Source organism: Sycon ciliatum, chromosome 3, assembly GCF_964019385.1.
Source record: "Sycon ciliatum chromosome 3, ocSycCili1.1, whole genome shotgun sequence".
In the NCBI taxonomy this organism is placed as follows: Eukaryota; Metazoa; Porifera; class Calcarea; order Leucosolenida; family Sycettidae; genus Sycon; species Sycon ciliatum.
Window position 1 is genome coordinate 11,399,914 of NC_088645.1, and position 13,395 is coordinate 11,413,308.

Here is a 13,395-nt window from a genome sequence, read left to right on the forward strand (position 1 = left end):
GACACACATGCTCATTATCTACCCAGATGAACACGCTCGCTCGAGCACTCCGACACCCCTCCCACCTTTCAATACACACACACACACACACGCACACACGCACACACACACACACACACACACAGAAAATGTAATATGCACTTGCTCAGTGCTGGAAAGTATAAAAGCAGGCAGGCAGATGCTATTTTACTCAAACTCCGAAGTATGCGTTTTGAAGTGTTCGGTATCCAGAAAAAACATTAGCCACAACATCTATAATAAGTGACCATCAGTGTACGTGTGCATTCCGCTATGTGCTCTCCGCCTGCACATTCAGCTTGTATATCATTTGTATACCACTCTAAGTTTAAAACGCCCTCAATATTTCGGCTTTTTTATTGAACATGTTATGTATTGGGGCTCCTCTTGTGCTGGTTTGTACGTGAAGTTAGTGGGTTAAAGTGAGGGCTGCGTCCAACCAGTCGCCGTGGATTCACAGGAAGCGTGAGTTTCGAAGTCTGATAAAACATAATCATGTGAACGGTCGCTGTTTGGATGTCGACTGCGCCAACTGTTGGCCATGAGTGAGGAGAGTTCTTGGTTCGAGTCCAGCGGGTGAGAGTCAATTGTTTCGCCACACCTTTCTAGTTTGCAACTTTCCCGCTAACTAATGAACAGGTCCGTTTTTTTCGTATTTGGCAGTGCTGTAACTCGGGATGCTCTATGCGGATAGCAGTGTTTACTGTTGCAGGGTAGTGCTGCAAATAGTGGCATCACTTATCAGTTATCACAATGGCACAGCAAAATGTAGTGCGTTGAAGAAAACTAGTAAACTGTTTTATAGTGATCCTGACATTAGCGGGGTGGTCTCATCTACAAACTTGTAGAATCTTACCTGTTGCTCCACTGTGTGTTGGTACCACTACGAACACACCAACGGTAAACACCACTATCAGCAGTCCGCTGTGCATTGTCACCACTAGCTGGTATCGTTGTTCCTGCAAGTGTATCTATCTTTCAAGACGACGTGATCGGATAGGAAATGTGTTAAGCGGCAGTGGAAAAAAAACGCATGAGAAACTCCACTTGAACTGGAATCTTTTGTTGCTGAGCAATTTGTTCCTAAAGCTCTACTGCGTGATAATCGCGATCTAAGTGAAGTTTTGAAGGGAAATGATGCCCCAGTGTAATGAATCTTGCAGGTCTGATGAAGCATTGCTGACTACTCTACCAGCGACCTGCTCTCCGGTTTGTGTTCTAAGATAGTCTGTAGTGCGGTGTGCAGTGTGCAGTGTGCTGACTGTTCGGCTCGGCCTTTACTCTCCAAGTCACTTGCTGCATTCGGCAGCAAACAGGCCACTGCTACCGGATGATTTCATTCGTACGTATAAATCAACGTAGAAGTACAGCCACTAGCGGTAGTTATTGATGCTTCCAGAGGATGTTCAACATCTTGTTGTTGCTGCTGTTGTGGCTGGTTTTGATTTTGTTGTTGCTGTTGTTTGAAATCTTGAAATCTTTTATTCTCAGGATGGCCTGTGGCCAATAAGAGAAACTGTTGTTGTTGTTGTTGTTGTTGTTGTTGTTGTTGTTGTTGTTGTTGTTGTTGTTGTTGTTGTTGTTGTTGTTGTTGTTGTTGTTGTTGTTGTTGTTGTTGTTGTTGTTGTTGTTGTTGTTGTTGTTGTTGTTGTTGTTGTTGTTGTTGTTGTTGTTGTTGTTGTTGTTGTTGTTGTTGTTGTTGTTGTTGTTGTTGTTGTTGTTGTTGTTGTTGTTGTTGTTGTTGTTGTTGTTGTTGTTGTTGTTGTTGTTGTTGTTGTTGTTGTTGTTGTTGTTGTTGTTGTTGTTGTTGTTGTTGTTGTTGTTGTTGTTGTTGTTGTTGTTGTTGTTGTTGTTGTTGTTGTTGTTGTTGTTGTTGTTGTTGTTGTTGTTGTTGTTGTTGTTGTTGTTGTTGTTGTTGTTGTTGTTGTTGTTGTTGTTGTTGTTGTTGTTGTTGTTGTTGTTGTTGTTGTTGTTGTTGTTGTTGTTGTTGTTGTTGTTGTTGTTGTTGTTGTTGTTGTTGTTGTTGTTGTTGTTGTTGTTGTTGTTGTTGTTGTTGTTGTTGTTGTTGTTGTTGTTGTTGTTGTTGTTGTTGTTGTTGTTGTTGTTGTTGTTGTTGTTGTTGTTGTTGTTGTTGTTGTTGTTGTTGTTGTTGTTGTTGTTGTTGTTGTTGTTGTTGTTGTTGTTGTTGTTGTTGTTGTTGTTGTTGTTGTTGTTGTTGTTGTTGTTGTTGTTGTTGTTGTTGTTGTTGTTGTTGTTGTTGTTGTTGTTGTTGTTGTTGTTGTTGTTGTTGTTGTTGTTTTATTTTGAAACCCTAACCGACTATTGTTATCTTACAGAATATTCAAGGAGGTCAGTTACTCAGTACAGGTAACGAGGTCAGTGACTCAGTGCAGGTATGCAATGAATTAATCATCCTATGCTACTTGTCGTACAGAATGTGTTTTTCTCATAGGACCCACTAACGTGACCTACTAATACCGCCGAAGTCGCTGCTACTTCTTAGGGCGCGCTCACACTGCGACCAAAACCAGCGTCTATGCGGCCATGCGGCCAAGTTGCATGGCAACGGCATGAACATGACGAAAACGTCGCGGCCACGTTTCAAATCGTAACCGCGACCTCCGGAGGGGGTGCCACGACTTGGCGGCAACATGATCGTAGACGTGAAGCGTATTTGTGTACAACCTGGCCTGAAGTATGTGCAATTTCTCAAATTCCGGTGTGTTGATTCATGAAAATCGGCGGTTGTCGATGTCACCTCGACATTTGCACATTTTTAAAATTTTGTAGTTGTGGTCCTGCACGCACGCACCGCCATATATGCATTCTTTGCCCTTTTTGGACGATGTCGATTTTGTTTTTGTTTTTGTAGTTGCTTCGTTGTGATCGGGTCAGTGACCAATTTCTACAGTGTACTCGTTCAATACGATGGCAGCTTGGTCTGGCTTTTCGGTTTCGGAAATTATCTTTCTCTACTTTTCTGCGATGTTGGAATGCCATACCTCAAGACATTTCAGTTACATATCATCGGAAAATACAGTTCTCATCTCGGCAACAGACGAAAGAAACCACTACCGGAATTTCCACTGCACTGGCACTTGCTCTGACCACGAGGTCAGGAAAGCGAAAGCGCTTGGATATCAGCGGCAGTCCCTCAAGAGTCCAAACCTACCTGATTGTATGAATTATTTTCGTCGACTTCAAGAATACGAGCCACGAGGCACTTCCTCCAACATGCAACATGCGGAAAATAACATCCAAAACGGGCCACAACTTTATTAGGAAACGCACGAACTCTTTTGGATACGAACTGCAATTCGTAAAGTTTGTGTCACAAGTTCACGTCTACGCGTGTACGAGGCCTAGTGTGAGCACGACTGCCACGTTTCTGCGTTTTGCTGACGCATGGACGCGTGCTGATGATCGCAGTGTGAGCGCGCCCTAAGCGCATAGTGGTATCCCTCACGCAGACGTGTGAGTTGTTGTTGGAGGTGATAGCGTTGTGCACAGCTCTGGCTTTCAGCGTCTGTTTAGCGCCAATCAATGAGCTATTCCTGCTCAAGCTGCTACTTTTGGCTTCACGAGGTGTTGGTTGCGCTGTAAACAGAGCGTAATTGTTAGCCTCTATCCCTAGTGCTATTTGGGTTGCGTGAGCGCTATACAATGTAGTGCGACGTGCTGTGATGTCTGTTGGGCCACCTTTGCAACATAGCCAGTAGTTTCGGTTCCAATTGGGTGCGGATGTAGCACTACAGTCTTGGAACACAATCGTCCTCAGCCTACGCAAGCTCAACTGGTGACGGAATTACCCCTTACATTGTGTAATGAGCAGGGAATGGGGAATTCTTGCAGCTTTTCTTAGTGGAAGGTTCGGTGGACTTCTTGTGTGCTCTTGTTGGCGGTCGTGAGTCAGTCAAGTGTCAAGTTCTGCAGGAGCAAGGAGGCATGAGGGATGGGTTGGTATGGAGGGATTGTGATGGGTTGTGTGGGGTTTGGAGGAGCAAGGGAGGGAAGGAGGGGGGTAGGAGAGAGATATAGAGGGATTGAGAAAGAGAGGAAAGATGGACAGAGAGAGACTTAGAGAGAAACATCCAGTCATTATTCCAGCACATGTGTGTCGCATTGTGAGTTCAATTGATTTCATAACAGTGATGAAGTATGGAGAGTATCATAATCTAAAATTTGAGCCTTTGCATTAATTGTACTGAACAATGGCACAATTGTGTATAATGTGCCATGCACACGATTGAAGACAGGTTTGAAGTCACTGCAAGAGTCGCAAAATTGAAAGAACATAGTGCAGTGCTATTTACCATTGGTCTTAAAATGCCATATGGCCTGCCTACGGCAGAAATGTATTCGCCACCCTACTGTGCTGGCGGTGCAAGCTGGCTGCCCTGATCATGTAGACTAGGCAGTCAGCAGAGATATCAGATATCACTCCAATCAAAACTACAATACAACTCTAGCCAGGAATACTAAGAGAAGCTATAATGTAAGCTGTTACAGAGGCGTGGATCGGTGTAACGGGAAGGCACATCCGTACGCCTAAAGAAACGTGCGGGATCCAATTGACAAAATTTAATTGATCTGCCACAGTTGTCCAGACAACCAGATAATCATTGGCAGAACAGCAATGAGTCAAGTGAACAACACTAAACTAGTTTGAATAGGCACTGGTGTCCATGATAATCATAATAAAAGATAGGAAGGCATTGGAAAGAGGAGACGATTCGGAGTAGGCCTTTGTAACCCGAGGCGTGGTTGATGGTGAGACTGTAGCCGCAGCAACTGTGTCGGAGGTAGTCCGTAGATTAGTAACGGCAGACGATGAAGGTCTTGTGGAGGTGGTCGATGGAGTAGGGCTAGAAGTTGCTTGAGGTACTATGGCTGTTTTCGTTAGAGGAGAGGTTGTACTGCGCGTAGCAGGGTGAACTGCAGTAGTGGTTGGACAAAAAAATCATAATTATATCACTTGCTTTGGAATCAATAGCCTCGTTGGTCGCTTATCCGCAGGGGTATTTGCGTCGTGAATTTGCTGCTCTGGGCGTTGTTGTTTGTTGTATTAGGATCTGAGGTGACTGGGCACGTTATAATTGAGTAGTTGGTCAAGCTTCAGGAACAGCGTCGACGCAGTCACTCACTAGTACAGGAGTGTAAATAACGTGTGTGACGGGAGCAGACGCTGTGCTGTACTCCAGTGAGCGGGCGGTATTGCCGATAACCAACGTATCATCATCAGGCTTGGCGTCAACACGGGATTCCCCGCTGGCAAGGTCACGGCTATGGGAACGAAGACCTTCGTAAGGGTTGCGATGTGCTCGTGTACGCTTAGATAGTAGCGTGTAGTGACGTTCTTGCGCATCAACACTGGAATTTTCAGTTGTCTCCAGATCAGCATACAGCGAATCTTGGGTTTGTTCACTATTATTAGCTGGTGCCGTGGACGACTGCACATGGACAAATTCCGACATTCTGCCATTAGTCATGGAACAGGACTTGGGCGTGACGTTCGCGCTCATCGAGTCTACAGCGTCAATATAGTATGGACCCTCGGACGTGTCAGTTGCTACTTGGCGGCATTGTTCGGGGCGGGCTGTAGCAGGCGGAGGTGGTGTTGGAGTCGGCAAGCCTACCGCTTCTCTTTTTTCTTGTCGAGAGTGGCCGCGTGCTGAGAGAGATTCGCGCTTCATTCGATACAGAAGTACGAGTAGAATGGAGAGGGTGAGAAGAAGCAAGGGAATATTGAAGCCCATAGTAAGTCCGCTTGATTGCCCTGTCCCGGGAAGCATTATGACCCTATCCACCGCTTCTGTAGGACTTGGTGATCCACGCTTGGATGATCCTGGCGGTGGCGAACTTGCATGTTGTGAAGATCCAGAAACTAAAACTTCCGTTGAGGTTGAGGTTGGACACGTGTAGTTAGATGCAGTACCACAATAGTATTGATAGCGATTTTTACCAGTAGCTCCTAATGCAGGACAGCTTTGATAGAGTGTTTGGCAGTTGTCACATGTAGCCTGGTTGCACGCACTGGATGCTGCAGAAATACATGTAAGGGAAAAAATTGTCGGATTATGATGAGAAATCCGTGATGGAAACAGATTTGACACTTTACTAAATGTTTGACAAAGAACACATCTTCAAAATTGCAATCCTCAAGACAGATCACGAGGTCACCTTTATTCTGGCCGCCATCGTGAAACAGATCCGCTTTTGACTTCGGTGCATCCGAGTCAAGGAATCTAAACGCCATAGTAATCAGCTAATTTGACCACCCTTATTAGAACGAAATACATTGTGGCCTTTGTCACTGCTGCATTTGCTAAAGTATTCTCTCTAGCATTTTACTATTGCTCGGCTTAGAGGTCTAAGATGGGAACCGAGTACAATTTTACATGATTTGTGACAGTTGCTAGTGTAGCGTTCAAGCATGCCTGATAAATGTACTAATCACACCTTGCCACTGTTCGGGGAAGTAAATGAGTAGAGAGTACGGGAATGAACGGCACTTACCACGGATGGTCATCGTGACAGGAGGCTCCAGCGCAGCACCATAGGAAAACTTCTGTAAGACATCTGGTGTACTGCCTTGCAGCATTACCCAGGCGACTTGCGGCCAGATAGCTTTTAAATTCAACTGGCATCCGGTTTGCAGAGTCATTCCAATGATAAAAGCTTCTGTCGCACTGCTGTTATGAGATACGTAGTGGTCAAGGCCCACCCCGGTCCATGTAGCAGAACCCATCTTGTGTGTACTAGGTGGAATGCGTTCAGAGGCAATCTGATACTTTCCCCCAGGGAATTCCTTCAATAGCACCAACATCGGATTGCACGACGTTTGAGCCACATCTGCAGTAATATCGATCTTGACAAATGGACAGCTGCTGTAGAAGGATATGTTCGGGAAAGGAATAATTGTCAGCGGTTGGAGAATTGGTCCCACACCAGGCGCACTTTCCAGCTTCATATGATTTGCAATGGTCAGGTTTCCTGGACTTTGTGACAATGTGCATGGTGCTGAGACTGCAAGGGGGAGACAGACAGGTAGTAACATTCCCACGTAAAATACACACACGCATATGAACAAACTTTCACATAGACGTTGTTCTTGGTTGGAAAATTAGAGAGGTTAAGATGCACGTTATTTCCGACGTGACGCGCAATTTCACGTCAAATTTAGCGTAAAACTCCAAATTTCGACGTGAGCAGCAGGTCACTCGCGTTGATTTTTCGACGTGCGAGCAAATAACGCGAGCTGAAGTTTCACGTCACGTCGGAAATAACGTGCATCTTAACCTCTCTAATGTTCAAGCACCAGGCGCACTTGTCAGCTTTATTATGGTTATGAATGATCAAATTAATTATTTCCTCGACTTTGTGATGATTTGCACGCTGAGGATACTGCAATATGGATATAAACACGTTGAAGCATTCCCACACCAGCAAACCAAGCGGACAGACACACATGCTCATTTTTTACCCAGATGAACACGCTCGCTCAAGCACTCCTACAAATACCACCCCCCCCCCCCCCCCACCACACACACACACACACACACACACAAAAAGTAACGAGAGAGCTTGGAAGCTCAGGGCCCTACGCTTTGCTTTTTTGCCTTGATGACCTAGACAAAAAAAGCATGGGGATGTTATAAATTCTTATAAGTTTCTACTTTTTGTTTTTCGACATAACCTGGGATTCGAACCCGCACTATCGCCCTGCATGCATCCCTCGATACACTTCGCATTATAGCAATAAAAACTGCTTGATGGCAGTTTTCTAAAAAAGTTATTGTGTTCTAGACCATGGACCCCGTCTAAAAAGTAAGAAATTAACGAAATTTTGATAGCCGAAAATTAAAATTTCACACAAAACCTCACAATAATCACAACACTTGAAGATCTAATAGTACGGCTTTCAACACTTGTTTATTCCGACACTTGTACTTGTGCAAGTACATGTACTGCGCCAACATGCTTGCATATGAAAGAGGACCACGAGGGGAAAAGGTCGTCTCGCATCCTGTGTGTGATTATTGTGAGGTTTTGTGTGAAATTTTAATTTTCGGCTATCACATTTCGTTAATTTCTTACTTTTTAGACGGGGTCCATGGTCTAGAACACAATAACTTTTTTTAGAAAACTGCCATAAAGCAGTTTTTATTGCTATAATTTCTTTTGTTTTTTTTGGCTAAAGGATATAATTGTGTAACCAATGGAATGCCCTAATGATGGCCTACATGTAGCGCCTCTGCATGTTATTATATATATTATTACCGTATTTTACTAGGGTGTTTCCCACAGACCTATGGTCTTCTTACGGGAGCCCCTATGTGTATCATATCAAATTCAATACCGTATTATACGCATTGATGTGCAAGCCTTTTCTTGCAGAAAATGGAACTAGTCTTGCATACATGTATTCATGTTCTTCTGCAGGGGAATCATAGGTAGTGGCAGTGATACTTTTTTTATACGCAAGTCATTCTATGGATGTTGCAGAATTTCATGACTGTCATAAAATTGTCTTGTCTTTCAGAAAATTCAGATGTCCACACCCTAAATCACATTTACTGGAGAATTGTAACCAGGTGTGTGCCGCAGATGTTTTTGTTGATTCTGTGTTTATAATTGTAGTCATGGGTTGTCGCAAGAGTACATGAAAACCAGAGTGTGCAGCTCGGATGGGTGGCTGTCACGGCGAAATTCCGTGATTACATCATTTTAGTGATGTAGTGCGTACAAGCAGGATTCAAGCAGGTCTCTTTCTGCACAACTGCAGCTCAGTTGTACGCACTACGCCATTTCCCGCCTCGGATCTGGGCCAAATATGATGTAATTACGGAATTTCGCCGTGACAGACACCCATAGCAGAAAAGGCCCCAAGCTGCACACTCTGGTTTTCATGTACTCTTGGTTGTCGTGATAAGGTCATCCGGCATCATATTGTAGTGAAATCGTAATCCGGTTGATGTCGATAAAACTTTTGGAAGCAGTTCAGTGACTTCAAAGTGTCCACGATTGTCTAAAACAACACAGCAAAGGAGGAACAATAAACATGCATTAAAATGTAAACAAATACATCGCTGAGTCCAACACCTCGTTCCAACAACTACACTGATCCTGAGGATATAAGGGGCAAGGATATATGGTTTTAGGTACTGAGAGATAAACAAGGCACTCCATAGGAGTATGAATGATATCCAGTCAAACCTCTTTAGGACGAACATCAAGGGACCGATGTCCTTTGCTCTGTGAGTTTGTGTTAACCCTATTTTATAACGAGTGAATACAATTATTTCTCCAATAGAGACACGAATAGATTTCTTCTACAGCGAAAGATTCTAAGCCAGACCAAACCATTGACTCGTCTTTTATGAAACAAATGAGTCACTGAACCTTTCTTTAGCAACATGACGGCAACTGAAACAACAACAGAGAAAATACGATACATGTATAGCACATTCTTGCAGGTACTACAAACAGATTGCAGATCGTAATTCTTGCTCTACCGGCACGCAACTTTATTTGGGGCAGTGCAATCTCGGCGCTACTCACAAATCAAACAGCCCAGACTCGAGTAAACAAATCCAATCGTACGAGATTTTCACGAGACAAGACTGCACCCATTGGCTTGTTTCGTATGAAGCAAACAAGTCACTGAATGCATGAACCTCTCCATAATGCAGATTTTCCCTGATATGCGAATTTATTTTGCATACTAGTACTCGGCCAATGCGTCTTTGAACCTTTCCCTCCAGATTGGGAACTGCCAACGATGCTATGCCACTGCAAAATTCAGATTCTACCCTATGATCGGAGCACGGAATGCCGGAAGCAATCATGACCAGCGCCTTACTTGTAACGTACCAATGTACAATGAACATGAGTATTTCGACAACACATCTATTTAAAGCCTCAGCAGCAACATAAGCCTTAGCAGCAACATGCAACATAAGCCTTACCGTCAAGAAGGTGAACTCGCGTTCTTCGCACACTGTTGGCAAGGGCAAAGAGAAACGAATGAATCTAAATCCGAATAAAATCAGCACACGTTTCCGTAAATGAAAGGGTGAGCATAAGCAAATGAATCGAAGGAAGCTGGTCAACTCAGAGATCACCTGTCATTGAGTATTCCGTAAAAGTAGGCCTCGACAGCAGAAAAGCTAACTTTAGAAAAGAGATCCTGTCAGCTTTTCCATTATTAATTTTATTGTATTCCACCTAAAATCAGCACACCTTTCGTAAATGAAAGAGTCAACACAAGCAAATAAATCAAAGGGAACTGGTCAACTCACCTGTCATTGAGTAATATTCCGTGAAAAGAGGTCTCAGCAGAGCCGAAGCGAAATAAGCCAGGACACGAAATATCCGAAACAGCTCATGCAAGAAGCAGTTCCAAAGAAGGAAGTTCCTCGCGCATGCACATCCGAAAACGGACTGCACTGCATGCAACACAATGTCTGCCGTGCACGTGCACAGCACGCGGCTACCACGCGTTAGTAGATCTAATACCGAGCACCTTACGTAGAAACAAGAGTCCATAACCCCCCAGAGTGTGCAACTCGTGATCCTTCTCAGCACAAATCAGTGCCGCAACGAAATCCAAACTTCATACGTCATGTAGTGAGTAGCTATGACGAAATGGGAAGTTTGGCCCGGACCTACTTCGCCCGTTTGCCCAATTTGGGGCCTTTCTTTACGAATCCACGGCCAGGTATACGTACGTAACACGCCTGGAAAGGCTCCAGTACACAAAGAATTATTTTAGAGTTGTCGAACAGTTTTCTCCTTTGAGTGTCTCTCCGATAAGAGAAGAACAATGGCCACTGTTGAACCTAAAGCAAAGCGCTCCCCATTGTCGCCGGAGTGCAGAGTCTCTGGGGACGATATTCGTCAGTTTTTGCTCGATCTGGGCTCCTCATTTTCTTCTCTCGATTGTCGAATGTGGGAAATTGTTAATTCTTCCAGCACCTGGATAGAGATTTCGATCGGGTCTTCATGCCGTGTGCCAAGAGCTATTTCCATCAAATCTTGTAAATCTATATCCATGCCTATTCTTGCTATCCCGGAGTCACGAACTCTCCCAATGCAAGCTTTTCAGACAACGAGCAGAGAAACTCTCTTCAAATAAAAAAATTCTGTGACTGTGAAATCAAAGCCGTTCTGCTGACACTGCATAGCCCGTGGAGCAAACGTTTTACGTGCTTCAAAGCAACCTTCAACTTGGAACCCCCGCCGGATGTACCAGATATGCACATGGCCCCATCCGCCCATGCTTGCCCGGGGACCGGATGACGCAATGTTTGGATTTCGTTGCGCCAGACCCCAACCTGGAGTTGCACACTCTGGGGGGTTATGGACTCTTGGTAGAAACTTACGTAGCCTAAGTGAAGTACCGAGCACCTTACGTAGAAACTTACATAGCATAGCGGTGTCGTTTTTTCTGCCATGTGAACACAATAATTGAAAAGCTGACAGGATCGCTTTTCTAAATACATACTAATTCTTCCAAGTTGCTTCACGTTATGATCTTGTATTTGAATGCCCTATTTGAATATGCATTGTGGCCAGCCGTCTTTGAATGTACGGTACGGTGCGGGATAGGTACGGGACAGGTACGGGACAGGTGCGGTCGAGTGTAATACGACACCATCTACTGCCTTGATGACGGCAAAAAAAGAAAAGGGAAGTTATAAAATTTTCAATTCTCCTATTTTTTTAGGCATTACCTGGGATTCGAACCCGTACTATTGCCCCACATGCATTCCCCCATACACTTCGCATTCATACTCTTTCTTCCAAGTTGCTTCACGTTATGATCTTGCGTTCGAAAGCCCTACAAGTATTTGAATATTGCGGCCAGCTGTATGTGGCCAGCTGTGTTTGATGGTACGGTACGGTACGGGACAGATACGTGATAGCGCCAGGCGTGACACAAACACACAAACACACAAACAAACAAACACCAAATTAAAGCTGTGTGGACCCTGGCTAGCGCCAGACGTTACTGAAGTAACGTCTTCTGCATAGCTACGGGAATAATTATGCACTTGCTCAGTGCTGGGAAGTAGAAAAGTAGGCAGGTTCAGGTGCTAATCTAGCTCAGAAGTATGCGTAGTGAAGCGTTCGATACCAAGAAGAAACATTAGCCACAAAGTCTATAATAAATGACCATCACTGCATCAGTGTTAGACAGCATCCCGCAATGTGCTCTCCGCACACCAACTCAGCCTGTAAATCACTAAGTTAGATAGCGAAACAACTTCGTCGATAAATAAATATTGGAAAACCTCTGTCCGACATTGAAAATGTGGGTGATTTGACACTTTCCACATATTCTTTTCTTTAATTCCTCGAAGAGACCCCAACGGATCAATTCTCCTGGTTCTAATGGGCTGTACCTCGACACGCTCAGCGGGGATGTCATTCGGCTGCAGCAGGACTGGTTTGCAACATTGATGATCACATTACAAACATTGATACGCAGTACACTTAGCACCCTTGTAATTTAGCCATGTTTGTGCATGGTGAGGGCAAATCTACACACACTTGTATCATCTTACCTGCTGCTCCACTGTGCGATGCTATCACTCCGAAAATACCTACGATGAATACCACTGTCTGCATTCTGCATTTCATTTTAGCCACGTGCAGGCGACAGGCCCCGTGCCAATGAACTTATCACTCAAGAGTCTTTGAAAGATAGGAAATTTCACGGCCTAGAAGCTGACTGGAGAATGTACCGTGATAACTACCGTCGTGGCTTTCTCTATCCAAAGCAAAATTTTAGTTCGAGATCCTATCAACAAAACTTACAGTTCACACTGTATTGCAGTTGTGATCGCATGTGTGGACTGGTGCTTAGCCAGAACACAATAAACATGACAACATGGAGGGAGAACGATAGAAGACACGCATTGCCACACCGAGTCTCTCGGTAAATCGAGATCATTAGCCAAGTGATGGCTGGGAACAGGCTGGCTGAACGTAAAAAAGAATGTGAAGCGAGAGCATGCGGAGAGCAATAGTGCAACCGGGAGCAGGTTAGAGTTCGACAAGCCTGCATGACTGAGAGCTACACAGTAGCAGGTCTGGCACTATAGCAGGACATTGCTCACAACGCTCAAGCTGGCGGCCGTAGGTGCTAGATATTATTGCGCTCTAGTGTAGAAGGATATGAAACTCGAATGATGAGATGAGACGTGCGTGTCTGGCAAGGACTTGCTCACTACTCTACCGGTGATTTGGTAATAGTTAGCTTATGTGTTCCGAAAAGGCTAAAATGTGGTCAATGAACACGGTACATTGCCAAGTGTTCCGCTGAACATTTCCTCTACACCACTACATTCGAACGCAAACAGGACAAGGATA

General features: G+C 44.4%; 2 protein-coding genes across 2 annotated transcripts; both read right to left on the reverse strand.

Annotated features, from left to right (window-relative positions):
- Positions 1–1,543: 1,543 nt before the first annotated feature.
- LOC135812851 (putative uncharacterized protein DDB_G0271606) lies at positions 1,544–2,317 on the reverse strand (the record flags this gene model as incomplete). Its single annotated transcript, XM_065326067.1, has 1 exon — positions 1,544–2,317. A coding segment is annotated over one exon (774 nt), but the record flags the coding sequence as incomplete, so codon positions are not given.
- Positions 2,318–4,204: 1,887 nt separating this feature from the next.
- On the reverse strand, positions 4,205–6,860 carry LOC135812463 (uncharacterized). Its single transcript, XM_065325820.1, has 2 exons — positions 6,535–6,860; positions 4,205–6,058 (listed from the first exon to the last, which is right to left on the reverse strand). Exons 1-2 carry the CDS (start codon positions 6,842–6,844, stop codon positions 5,127–5,129), a joined length of 1,242 nt encoding a protein of 413 aa, XP_065181892.1. The 5' UTR covers positions 6,845–6,860; the 3' UTR covers positions 4,205–5,126.
- Positions 6,861–13,395: the final 6,535 nt, after the last annotated feature.